Below are 13,638 nucleotides of genomic sequence, written 5' to 3'. Positions count from 1 at the left end.
TTCTGTGACAGCAATTTACAACAGTGGTAGAAAATCTTCCCAGGTGTTAAACTGTTTACTTTATCTGTGCAAGAGGTTGGCCTTTGGTTTTATATAAAATAATTGTGACACCAAGGCTGCTGCCTACAAGTGAAATGATTAGTAAATCTTCCATTTCCGTAATAATATGGGACTGTTGCAGGCAAAATGATTTCTTATTGACACAGAATAAATACTTACCTGTCAAACCTTCCACAATATGGCCATTAGCACAACCAATAGAACAACAGAAAAGACAGTGAGAATCAGAGTAGAATCTTCTTTGATAATAAAGAGAATTTTTCATTACTTCAGATGTCATCTGGACAGGACTATGTTATAAAAACCTTAGTTAGGAATTCAATATTTAACAAGTCTTCTTTCACAGCCAAGTGAGTAAAAAAAAAAAATTATCCAAACCAAAACACAAAAGCTTTAAGCAGATAAATTAGTCACATATGACTACAGGTTTGCTGCAGCATTTTTCCCAAAACTGACTGATGCTAACAGTAAAGTCCCACTATGTAAGAGATTTTAGAAAAAAATGAGAGATGTTTGGGTCCTTCCAAGGCTTTTGACTACACAATATATTGACATTCTTCCTGCAGCTACTGTCAAAATTACCTAGAAAGAATGAACAGGTCAAATAATTTAAAGGAAATTAGACAGTCCAATACAGCAGAAAGAGGGGTTTTGTTTTCCTGTCAAGAACAGACAATATATTTCCTGAACAAAACCCCTTTTCCACCAGACTTTCTACACCAGCTTGCTAGACTACTTCTCTGTGTGCAGCATTCCATCAGCCATAAAAAACAGGTAGGCAGCATCCAGGAACTCAAATGCACAGATCAAAATGGTGAAAGATCCATCTGTTGTGCTGAATGTAAATCTAACCAAGATGGATTGCTGAAAGAACACGCTTTCATCACAGTATTTACTGCTACACTGTTGTCAGGATCATGATGGCCCTAACCAAGGATAAGAAAACATTTGCCTTGATAACCTATGGTTCCCAAAACATTTAGATGCATGTCAGTCCCCAAGGATCTCATTTCACTTTCCTTCCTTAGACTTTCAGCTCACTTTTATGAACTCCTTAGCCTTTAATGGATGCAGCCATAATCCTGAAAAGGAGCTTTGCTTGAGCTGGTTGTAGATAAACATACACTGAATCAGAACTATGCAGAAAGTGTTCTGGGGAATCTGAGAAGCCGGGTCATAGTGTTTGAAAACTTTAACCACATCTTCAAGAGTTACAACTAAATTCCAGTATAATGTACAGTATCCATGCACTCCAGCTATTTGAGGCAGGGATGTATGCTGGGCAGTCCCAGAGTTAATTTAAGGAGCCAGCCATCATTTGGAATCTCTGCTGCAGAAAACATTGTTCCTGAATCTAAACTTCTCAGTAAACTCTATGCTCTAAACTGAAAGCACAGAGCTGAGACTCACTACATATCGTGACTTCCTAGGAAGAACTAGCTGGAAAATAAATATCTCAAGTGTATAAATGTTATATATAAACATTTTCATTAGATTTTTGCAAGTAATGCACTGTGGAGTTGATGTTTTATCTCTAAAGGAGAGTAAGTCTTACCAGGAGATGCTATGTCTGATACACATATAGAGGCTGGGATCCACAGTAGGCCAGGTGCACTAACATATAGGAACGGCAAAAAAGGAGATTTTGAGTCTAAGGCACAAATTACCAACACATTCTAAAAAAAGGATCACTGTTTCTGTTTCCTTTTCTTCAGTGAGCAACACAGCAAGGGGTAAAGTATACCTCCCCACCTTTTGTCTCTTTTTACTTCAATTAGGAAAGATATATTTGGACCTTTTTCCCACCCTGTCCTGCAAGAACACCTTACAGTGACTCCTACAATACCACAGGGCATGTCTACACCGCACTGCAGCTGGGATGAGGAGTGTGCTTCTGCAGAAACTCCCCACCAACCACACTTCAGCTGACATCACAGAAAAGTCTTAGAGAATATGATTTGGATAAAAACAAACATGAAAATGCCTTTCAGGAGTGCATCTAGTTTGTTGCAAACAAACATTAAATGCCTAGCACTAGAGTTAGTGTGAAACAAATAATTAAGAAACACAAAGCATCAAGTGTTCTGCAAAATTTTTCTCCAAACAGCTGTTCTAACTCGACTGCACTACCTAGCAAACATTGCCACAGAACCCTATATAGAATGGGTGCTTATAAAACATTCCCAGGAAGAAATAGGGAGGTACAAGAGAAGAGTGCAGCTTGGAATCAACTCATTCCTTCAAGCTCAGCTACATCACGTGAAGGCCAAGATGGTTATTTAACTTTGCAGAAAAAAACATGCTCTAAGAAAACTGAAATAGGCACCAGATGCCTGAAAACATTTACATTTGTTGTCTCCTCTCAAGGGAGAGGAGACATCTTTAGAATGATCATGGTTGTAAATGGAATCAAGATTATTTCACTGGACAAACACATTATTTTGAGAATTCCTCCACAGGAGCAACTAAAATGAAAAGCTAACTCAACAATCAGTAGGTTAATATACTCATTTTACAGAAGTTTAACTTTTCTGAAGATGAAAAACCATCTATATTTCCTTACTTGAAGGAAATAGGTCAGGCAAATAACACTTGTTTGGCTGATGGGAAAGGGAAAACCCCCAATGTATTTTTGAATTAAAAAGAGGAAAATTAGTGAATTTGATTGAAACACAGTTAAATATGTAATGCCTTAGACCCCCACCCCAAAGAAAATGCCCTTTTGAAGTTTTTTCCCTGCTTTACTTACATGATTTTCTGAAAAAGAATCTCACAGTATTGGAAAGACTGCTCAGAACAGTTTAAGCAAGAAAGCAAAATTACCTGTTGGTGTCAACCCCTCCCATGAACACTCCTATTTTCCTTTTTTCCTATTTCCCTATTTTCCTTTGCAGAGAACGTGTGTTGAATGGCAACTCTACATATTAGATTTGAGTATCAGAAGTGTAAAGAGACCTTGAAACTCCAATGTGTCTTTTGAATATATGCTTCTATCTTGCTAGTGGAAAGAGGTATGAGTAGAAACTAGCAACACTACTATTAAAGACTTTCGGAGTCTTCATGTGGACTGTTTTAGCTTCTCTCAAGGTACATACTGTGGGACCTTTGCAGAAATCAGTCTGTATCAAAAAGCCAAAAGCACCACAGCAAACATTTATGCCAAGTCAGGAAGCAGCAGTAATTGTGTGCCTTGATTTTTCATCTTAGTGCCCTAATACAGCTATTAAACACTGACAAAAGTTTTGTAAAACTACGTAAATATGTACAATTATAATGTGTCCTTTCATTATCCACTATAGCTTATTTAAAACCAGGGACAGTTTTTGGATATACTTATTCTTTCCAGAGGACATTACCTTAGGCTTGTCTATACTGAGTTTGGTTCCAATGAGTCTGTCTCCATTCTGCTTCTCTAGTCTTGACTAATTTTAGAAAATCTGTCATCATCAAGTTCTTGCATGGCAGTTCTCTTCTTCAGATCCCTAACAAAAAAATACAGCTCTCGGCACAGATCTGGAGATGCTCAGTCCTCAGCTTTATGTTTTGGAAAATTCAATATTTCTTTCTGAATCAACTCACTATAATTAACTAAATTCTGCTTTTTAGAAAAACCCCAACCAACCAACCAATCAACTGCACTATGTAGCAAGCAACTGCCCCCCATGTTTTACTAACTCAGTCATGTAAGACTGCAATCCTTCATGACAAATGCCACAGGCATAGAGTGGTTATGAGCTGCCAGAGTACAGGATTAACTCAATTTACATCACAGTACAGCAATTTCAAACACAGCACCATGAAGTGTAACGACACAGTTAAATATGTTGGCACAGGACCAGTAGGGCTTTCACTACCTTTTAACATGTACTACTACCCCTCTTCAGAATATGGTGTCTCCTTTTAGAAATTCCCCTTCGCCACACATTCCCCAACAAGTGCCACAATCCACGGGTCCAAGCTTGTGGATCTTGTGAGGCCCAATATCAGGGCAGGCTAACACTGTTCTCCCATCACTACACTTTCTCAAGGCTCAGTGGTGAATAGTCTATAAAGATCTATTTATTCTATTCTGGCTCTGACCTTGGCAAATTTTTCTAGAGAAGCAATTTTGTAAACTTAACAGAAAGTTCTCTGATTCTCAATCCAAGATTTCTTTGATTCAGGATTACGTTTTCTCTTCTACACCTTTTTAAAAGTAATCCATGCTGAACTGAAAATCCTAGAGCACCATGCTAAACAGAACAGCAGGTGAAATAGAAGCAGCTGAAGCACATGTCATTTCTCACTGAAGTACCTAAGACCTGACCAGCAGGATGACACAAATGGTAGAAGTGAAATTCACTTCACACAAACTACATAGACACAAAAAAAAAAATTCACACTGAATTAGAAGACACTATAGGGAGAAGCAGGAAGTTCTCTCTTCCTTACCCCGAGCATTTATTCTTAAGTCTCTGCTTTTATTCTGGTTATCCAAGAACATGTTCAATCACCATATCAAAGCTGAATAACCTCCAATAAGATAAACTGTCCATCTGCAACAAGATCACATACATAGCTAAGTATGTTCTTGAGAGGATTACAAATCTCTCTGCTAGATTCTGATCACCTTGCCTACACTTCAGCTTCTTGCAGCAGTTAATGGAAAAATCCAAAAACCCACACAGACAACCTCATAATCTGCTTTTGCACAGTTTCATTGTGGATTGTGATTTTCTTTGTGAATTGTGATTGCTTCTGTCCTCCCTCTTTGACTATCCAGGCAAGCTTAATGCTGGTCCCACTGGAAATACCTGGCTGCATGGACATTTTTTAATGCAATCACCTTAAATGTTCTCCTTGGATCTTCCAGGAAAGAAAAGCGTTTTTTTCAAACCAAAATGATTAGTAATTAATAAATAATTTTGTTACAAAATCATTTATTAAAACAAAGAACAAAATCTCTGTCCCATGATACAAAAGTCTTTGCAACTACTCAGCAGTTTCTATTGAAATCCCACCAGTCTCCTTATTTCTTGATAGACAGGAGCAGCCAGTTCTTTGGCTTTCTCTGCTCCATCCTCTAAAACCTTTATCAGATGGGACTTGTCTTCCTGGAGTTTCTTGATTTCATTCCTGATAGGTGCAAATTTTTGGATAACTGACTCTGCTACCATCATTTTGTAGTGAGCAGTGTCGAGACCAGTGGCTTGGTGCAGCACTTCTTTGATGCTAAGCCCGGTGACTGCAGCGTGAATGGACACCAGATTGGAGACACCGGGGCGAGCGGCGGGGTCGTAGGTCACCTCCGAGGTAAAGTCAGTCACAGCCTTGCGAAATTTCAGCACTATTTCATCAGGGCTGTCTGCTATGTTAACAGTAGCTAACTTCTGTGGGTCTGACTTGGACATCTTCACAGATGGATCTCTGAGGGATTTTATTTTCTTTGTTGTACCTTTAAAAAAAAGAAGAAAAGTTATGAGCATAGACAATGGTTTCTTCTGACAATTGCTAAGAACAATGAATAGCTGTATGATGAAGCTGTTTATCCTCGCTCAAAAATGATTTGTGAGCACAATCATGTATGCTCTGTTTAGTCCTTGCACCCTTCCTGTCCTTTTCAGAAGCTACCTTTCTCCTCTCATAAACTGAATGAAGCTTGTTCCATCTCTCCCATCTGCACTAAGCAGGAACTTCTGCTGGGGCTACTCCTAATATTTTATGTGGCTCACATGCTGATTTCCCTCGCAAATTTCCCCTCCCTTCTAGTACTGCACATTACTGAAAGGTTCTGAGCAGTGGAGAAACAGGTTAAGTCCACTGGTAAAAAAACCCCAACAAACCAACAAACCAAAGAAACCATAACAGTTAATCTCCTTATTTCAGGAAACTCCTCCACTCAAAATCTCTTGGCAATTCTCCTAAATCTCAGTAAAAACAGTTCTTAAAATTCTCTAACTCAACATTGACCAGCTCTCTTAGACGTTAAGCACTGTTTAGATAAGAAAGGAGTGGGTATTGTACAAACTGCTAAGATTGATGCATGTTTGTGAAATTGATTAGTAGCATTAGGAGAATATTACAAAGTACTTTGACAGGTTCAACCCACACTGTTTCAGTTTTTCACCAAGAAATATCATTCATGATACATAAAGTATCACTTATCTACAGAGCCAACTCACAGCAATTGTTTTTAGACACCTAATAGAGCCAACTAAATTACCTGCATACTGCTCATAGATGGCCTATGTACTCAGGGAAAGGATAAGAGTTCTTCCAGCATACAATTCAGATTGCCCCAGAAGGTGCTTTGTTCTGAAATCACCTTTTGGAAGAGTCTGTCCCTTTTCTGCAAATTTGAAAGAGTCCAGGTAATTCAATTGTCTACAGCTAGTGAGTCTGAATAGGTCCCTACTTTCTCCATTCATCTAGGATATTTTGTTGTTTTGCATATACTTGTGAACTTAGGAAGGAATGCTTTTTGGGAACAAAATGAAATATTCTTTTTTTAATTTTATTTTTTCAAATGAAACTTTTTATTTAATGGTACATAGCCTCATCTGCATCATAGGCTACACTCAGCTCCTCTTTATAGTGGTTAGTACTCAATTAGAAACTGCAGAGTTTGCAATCCCTAATATTCTCAAAACTCCAATCTAGGTTTAACACCATTTTTGTCACTGAGGCTTGAAAATTGAGAAAGGTTTACTACTGCCTGTCTTTTCTAAGGTGAGAGCTCCTTGCCCTTTTGGGGGCGAAGGTCTCTGCTGTGCATTCCTCTACATTACTTACAACAAAGATGCAACGCTTCATCCTTGCCCAATTCTTCACGTTTCTTAGCAAACATGCCATTTGCGCCATCTGACTCCTCCTCACCCCCCGGCCTATGACCTTACTGCTCAAAAATGGCTGAGAAGATTTTCCTTATAAGTCTTCCTGAGTCTAAGATCAAACCCGTAAAGTCTTAAGCTCTGTGACAGACACATATTGAAATACTCAAGCATATATTAAACACCCTTAAAAAATTTTGGAGCACTGTACATAGAAACGGACAGGCTGTTCAGCATGCTTAAAGTAAACATCTCCCACTCGGATACTGTAGAATTCTGCTTGCTAGAGGCCTCTTGCCTTGCCGCTTACATGTCTCCTGAATGAGCAACATGGAATAGAGACCCTACTCTTAAAAAGCCCAGTACTTAAAGAGCAAGGCTGACTGGCAGCAGTAGAGTGCATCTGGCCCCCTGGACTAGAATACCAGACGTCACGTACCTTCCTCCACCATGGACTTCTAAAGCCTTGCATCTATCTTGGGAGCTCATTTTCACAGCCTCTAGTCTCTTGTTGGCAGTTTTTAATTTTCCACTCCCATAATATCAGTTTGCCCCCTTTTCTTGGTCCCTGAAATATCACAATATTAAAATCCATCTTCAACTTCGAAGTGCAGCTAAGGGAAAAAAATAACCAAGACCAGCTCACTTAAAATGGCTTTGGGCACAGGAAAGAATTCTCCATATTTCTTGTTGAAATGTTGTGCTATATCTTGGGCTAGTTCCAGGTGCAGGACTTGATCTTCTCCAACAGGAACACGTGTTGACCTTTTAATAAAACACAGATACAGGAAACTCAGCAAAGCTCTCTGGTTCTGCTGAAATGTTACTCAAGACTGCCACAGCTTCTGCCATGACTGAGGGCCAGATTGAGCCAAACACTCAGTCCCAGCTAGATACAGGTGCTATGGGAACAGGATCCCAAACTGAACATATTCAAGGATGACTCAGCTTTTTGTGCTGAACTGAAGGCAAAATAGCCCTTTGTGAAGACATATATGGCAAAGATACCTGTAAGAGCAACTCATTAAACTCAGCTCAAAGAAAGGTTTCTGTAGTATCTCCTGCTGGCTCTTTAGAGATCAAAGAGCACATGTTATAGTGTGCAAACAAAGTAAGAAAGATCCGCAAGGCATAAAATGCAAGCACCTTGTCATGTCAAGTCTCAGGAAAACATAACTGTTGTTGAGGAGTTAGTACTGAGGATGTATCAAGGGAAGGAAAGAAGAAAGTGTTTCCTCCTCATCATAGTTGTATGAATCATGTGGTCCAGTGCCTCTACCGTCACAAGTGTTATTAGAGGATTAGAAATGCTAGATTCAAAGGATAATTTGATCTTCTGTATTGAACTCAATGGCCTGAATACACTTCTGGAGGGAAACACAGTCTGCATCAGAGAACATGAGGAGATGAAGAATCCATTACTCCCCTGGTGATTCTTTCCCACAGTTAATCATACTTGCTAAAAATGTATGATTCTTTTAGATGAGGCAAACTTGAAATCTTGCCAGCTTTTGACAACTCTCCCATCCCCCAGCAGATTTTTTTTCTAAGGCTTATGGGGTATTCAGCTATGAATACTGGATGTGTTCCAAAGTCAGGAAGTTCACTATGCATCTTTTAAGTTCCCAGAAAATTTCAGATCAACACGGTACTCTTTCCTTCCGATTCTGAATTACTGGGCTGACATCCAGGAATCAACTTGTCCACCTTTATTCCCAACCAGTTAGCAAGGAAACCTAAAAACAGTTACAGCAGTCAATAGGAAATCACAGTACCCTCTAACAGGGAGAAAATCAGTTACCATAATCAATATACTTTAAGCAGGTCAAAAGAAATGTTTCCATATGCCAAAATGGCTTCATATTCACAAAGTTTGCCACTAAACAGAAAACATATTATCTCTATAAAAGTCTCTGCATGATACCTTGCCTTTTCCCTTGCTAGCTTTTTAAAAATATTTGTATTCTGGTGCTATTTTTACTCCTTTCTGCATGTATTTACCTTCTGTCCATTTTCCTGTCTCTTTGATCCTTGGTTCATCTGAGCTAGTACTGTTTCTTCCCCTGCTCCAGCTCTAAATTCTACTTCATGACTGTTGTTCCCTTCCTGTGTTTCCGTTTCTCACCAATTCTTGTTTCTTATATTATTTTGTTTACATTAAGACATTTCTTATTAAAGATATTAAGTCAAATTTCTTCAAAGAGATATTGTTTCTCTTTCACTTCCTTGTTTTGTGCTCTGTGTGTATAGCCTGCTGTTAATACAGATAGTAGCCAACAAACCACTGGCTTTACTAAGGAAAGATGAAACACCTGATCTTTTTAGAGATGGAAGAGACAGGCATGGTGATTTCTAATAAAATTGTCTAAATTTCACCCTTAAATACTTGACACTCAAATCACTCAAATATTTGACAATCAAATGGGACCCACTTCAAACAAAATCATAATCATAGTCAAAGTAGTTGTGACTTTTGATTGCTTCCTGTTATTTTTAGTTAAAATTTAGGTAAATTAGAAATACCATCTCTTGATCTTCTAACAGTCCTGTTTTCCCTACTATGAACAATCAACATGAAATTTCTCTAGATAATATTTTCTGAATTCACAACTGGTTAATCTTGATTAGTCTGACCTGACATCCTTATCCTCAGTCCTGTGTTATTTTCTGTCCCAACCAATACTTCAAAACTTCCTTCAGAACAGTGTCACAAAGTATATATGCTCTGAACATAAAAATAATTCATACATTGTGCACTGTCTTTAACATTTACTTACTGAGACAGTTTAAATCATATTATGAAATACAACCAGTCATGACAACGCACTACAAATTCCATCATCCAGGCTACAGGCTCAGGCATGGTGAATTCCCAGTCCCTCATTAGGGGCTACTTCCACTGCAGCACACAGTACAACACTGAGAAAACTGAACCAGCCCAGGTACTACAAGCTGCAGTCAATAACTTAATCTTTTTCATCAGCAGGATTCTGGCCTACACAGAATCCCTCACTAATATTGGTATACTCCACACAGACAGTTTAAGCATCTCTATAGCATACTGCATAACATAAAGCATAACTACTTTAAAAGAAGTGTTATCTGTGTGAACATATGCATAATTAAACATCAGTCTGTTATAATTCCCAAAGAATTATTCTCACATGACCAGCTTTTGCTCTTGACTGTCCTGTCAATAGCTTTTTACCCAGGCTAGACTTCAACCAGTCACTTGAGAGTCTGTCATCCATTTCCAATCTTCTGATCTAAGCACACCCAGCTCCCCTGCTCAACAAGTCAGCATGTTGACCTGACAAGCACTCATTCCAATGCAGCTGAACAGACATGGTCCATGGGCTCGCATTCTGCCTCTTACTTGTATAGCAAAATATCTGCTGCTTGAAGCACAGGGTAAGTCAACAGACCAACAGTTCCTTCGCTATTCTGGCTGGCACGCTTCATCTGTATGGAAAAGAAAAACAGAGAAGAATCACACTTTTGACTAATGGTATCAAAGGTTGTGATTTTAATTAATTAGAATTCTGAATAATTGAGTAATTTATTATGTAGCTGTACGGAAGACAATGTCATGTAAAATCCACTCCTTATGAATATATTCTGGTATACACTTCCATATTACACATAAATCCTACTTCTTAAATAGTGTCTTTAGCAAAAAATTTTTGAAACTCTTCAAAATGGATATATGAATTAATGTCTGTGTTAGAGATCAAAACACAGTGATCACACACAGTCACCAGGACAGCCGGTGATAGCTGGGAGAACTGAGAATTACAGAGGCACAGTCCAGTGTTGTCTCCATCAGTTTGCACAATCGACCTAGTGCATTCAAGTCCTCTACTGCTCCTGATACGGATCACCTAGATCAAGACAGTCAGGCTACAAACACTAATTCTGTTCTAGCATTGGCATATCTATGCTTTACTTTTAGCAATAGTTAAATATACTAACATCTTTGAAATCTGAATTATTTCATTAAGACTGTTCAAATATATTTAGACTCGTCTCACACTCTCCAGAAGATCCTGTATTCTGTCTACATCTCTAAGTTCCTAGGGTTCAGGGAACCTAATTTGCAAAGCCTAGCACCTGTAACACCTATCTGTAGGTCTGGAAAGTCAATCCAGTCATAGTAGGATTTAGGAGCTTAACTTTAGAACCTCAGGTTTGAAAAGGTTTGCTTTAATCTATGCCATGCATTAACACTGGTTGCTGTATTTCAGTTTTACTGGTTTTATTTAATTAAGAAGGAAAACAGGAAAAAAGAAAACATCTGGAGGTATTTAAGACTGCTCTGAACTCTGCAAGCCAAACTGCTCTTAAGCTGTTGGGTTTTTTTCCTTTTTCAGATACTTCTCTCTCCTGTCTTTCTTTCTTTTTCTGCTTACTAAATGTCAAAATAAAATACAAGGAAATTAGATGCAAGAACTCTGTTGATGCAGTCATGCTGATGCAACACAAAGATTAAGATGAACATTTGAAACTTGTAAAGACAAACATTTAAGATATATTATCACTTAGCACATTTTTAATATTTATAATTTCTATACTCCTCTTCAAACATATGCCTCTTTTGAACACTCTTCCATAAAATCTACAGACCAGCCACTCTTTATAGTGGAAAAAGAAAAGCTGTTTATGGAACTCCTTAATCAGGAAGGCCCAATATTTCCACTGCAATATCTTGCATTACTTTTGCATTATTAAATAAGCATTGAAATAACACTGAATGTTCTAGCAAAACTATTTGAACAACAGTAAACAAACCTCTTATTTAGTACAGTTTTTCTGCAAGTCTCTGCCAAAACCAAAATTCTGTAGCTTCCAGCAGGAAAATGTTCATTAAGAGGAACAGACCTGGAGAGATACGTTTTCCCCCTTCCACCACAGGACTACAGACTTGCTTAAAAGTAAAGCAAGAATAACCAAGGAACAGTTGGTACTTCCTAGATGACAAGTACTTCCAGGACAACACTTCTACTGAATTCCCATAAATTTCTTTTAAATTTACCAAACTGTCCATACCTTCCACTGGGGCAAACGTAGCAGACGTGGCACATTAGTTAAGCACCCAAGAATCCAGGCAAGTTCTGCATGCTCAGGAACCTGAAAGTAGGAAGTCAGAATCTACTTCAATCTTCTTTTACATGCATATTTTCTCAGAGTCAATGAGAATAAATTGCATCAAAGACCAGAAACCATTTATTTCTGTATATTACTTTTTCAGTAAGGTCAAGTGACAAGCTAATGGAAAGTTTTGGACACTGCCAGGATTGAATGCTCTACATTAAAATAGTATAGCAAGATTCTTGATCTGTGATATCCACTCATATTCTAAACAAGAAAGAAAATGCTTTAGCAATAGCAGAGTTGAACATGTAAACTCCTTTGCTTGCATATTTGATTCACTCTTTGCAATATGGCAGGTTTGAATCTTTAAGAGCACACAAACTGTCTCAAAGATGTTCAAAGCTTCATGCCTGCAACATGATATAACAACCCAGACAGAAGGCAGTTAAAAAGCGTCTGTTAACAAGTAAGAACTACTAGGACTATAATTGCAATTCCTTTGTTGTCACATTTTAAATATAGTAGTTTCCTAGCTGGCAGTCACTGGGCTACTTTGGTCACCGATGTGTAAAAGTACCCAACATCCTGACCACAGCTCAGTGGTTAGAAATATTTTAGGTTGATTGTTTCCCTTCTTTCTGCCTTTCCCACAGATTCAGGGGTTTTATTAATTCCCTCATGCTTATTTGACCTGCAATCTTCTGTGCACAAGACGAAGTGCAACAAAATACTGGAGTAAGATGAACTTCATGGAAAACACTAAGCACAAGACTCCTATTTCATCTAGAAGAAATCACCATCTGGTTCAAAGTGGTTTCTCATTTCTTTCTTCTAGTCACGGATGGAGAGGAGATGGTGTTCTGTTGCACTTGTGTTGACAAGAACCCTCTTTAAAAGCTATGCAGTCATTGATTCAGCTCTGTCAGATGTTGCTTTCGCAGCCAAGACTACACGTGTGTTTCACTAGATCAGTGGATTTGACATTACATCAGTTACCAAAACACCAAGTGATCTACATAGCATTTGTTGGGTTGAATACACAGTTCTGGGTCCTACCAAGTCATGCTCATTTCCCATCTTGAAACACACAGACCCTTCCTAAGTAAGACTGAAGAGGAATATGCTGAAGAAAAAGTCTGACAAAATGGGGATAAAATACATAAAAGTATACCAAAAGTATACCAAAAGTATACCAAAGGTATACTTTTCAGTTGGAATAAAATTCAGTAAATTCAGAGGCTAATGAGTCAGCATTCATCATCCAAATTGCAGTAACTGACGGCATATTGAGGTCTGAATCAGGAGGTTCTAGGCTTAAACCACAAATCATTTGTCAGACTAAATCATGGTTTAAGCTACTGTGTTTTACTTGGCAAGAGGGCCAGGTATTTGCTGCGTTTGGTTGGTTATGGTGCATCTGCTCAAATGTTACTCATTTAGCTACTGTATTCCATCACATTGATTGCATCACTTTGATACAAAGAAATTGGAAGACATGATGATGTATATGACACCAGAAGAATAAAGGGTCAGTCTACTCTTCCTTTCACTGAGCAATGCCCATGGATCACAATCAGGAGAAGCCATTCTCCCAGAAAAACTCCATCAACTTCTTGCCGCAGGTCCATTTAAAACTGCAAGAAAATGTCTTCAATAAACAACAAAAACACAAGAATCC

General features: G+C 38.3%; 1 protein-coding gene across 1 annotated transcript in view; it reads right to left on the bottom strand.

The window, feature by feature from the left end:
* Positions 1-4,476: 4,476 nt before the first annotated feature.
* The window catches only part of WARS2 (tryptophanyl tRNA synthetase 2, mitochondrial), a 39,003-nt gene continuing 29,841 nt past the window's right edge, over positions 4,477-13,638 (bottom strand). Inside the window, exons 3-6 of the mRNA XM_066341186.1 lie at positions 11,916-11,996; positions 10,246-10,331; positions 7,516-7,634; positions 4,477-5,494 (exon numbers count right to left, since the gene is read on the bottom strand). Coding sequence (XP_066197283.1) covers positions 5,046-5,494; positions 7,516-7,634; positions 10,246-10,331; positions 11,916-11,996 — 735 coding nt within the window. The 3' untranslated portion in view covers positions 4,477-5,045. The remainder of the gene's footprint in view (positions 5,495-7,515; positions 7,635-10,245; positions 10,332-11,915; positions 11,997-13,638) is intronic.

This window comes from Sylvia atricapilla, chromosome 2 (assembly GCF_009819655.1).
Source record: "Sylvia atricapilla isolate bSylAtr1 chromosome 2, bSylAtr1.pri, whole genome shotgun sequence".
Classification (NCBI taxonomy): Eukaryota; Metazoa; Chordata; class Aves; order Passeriformes; family Sylviidae; genus Sylvia; species Sylvia atricapilla.
Note: the sequence above shows the minus strand (reverse complement) of the source record. Positions and strands in the feature narration are given on the sequence as shown.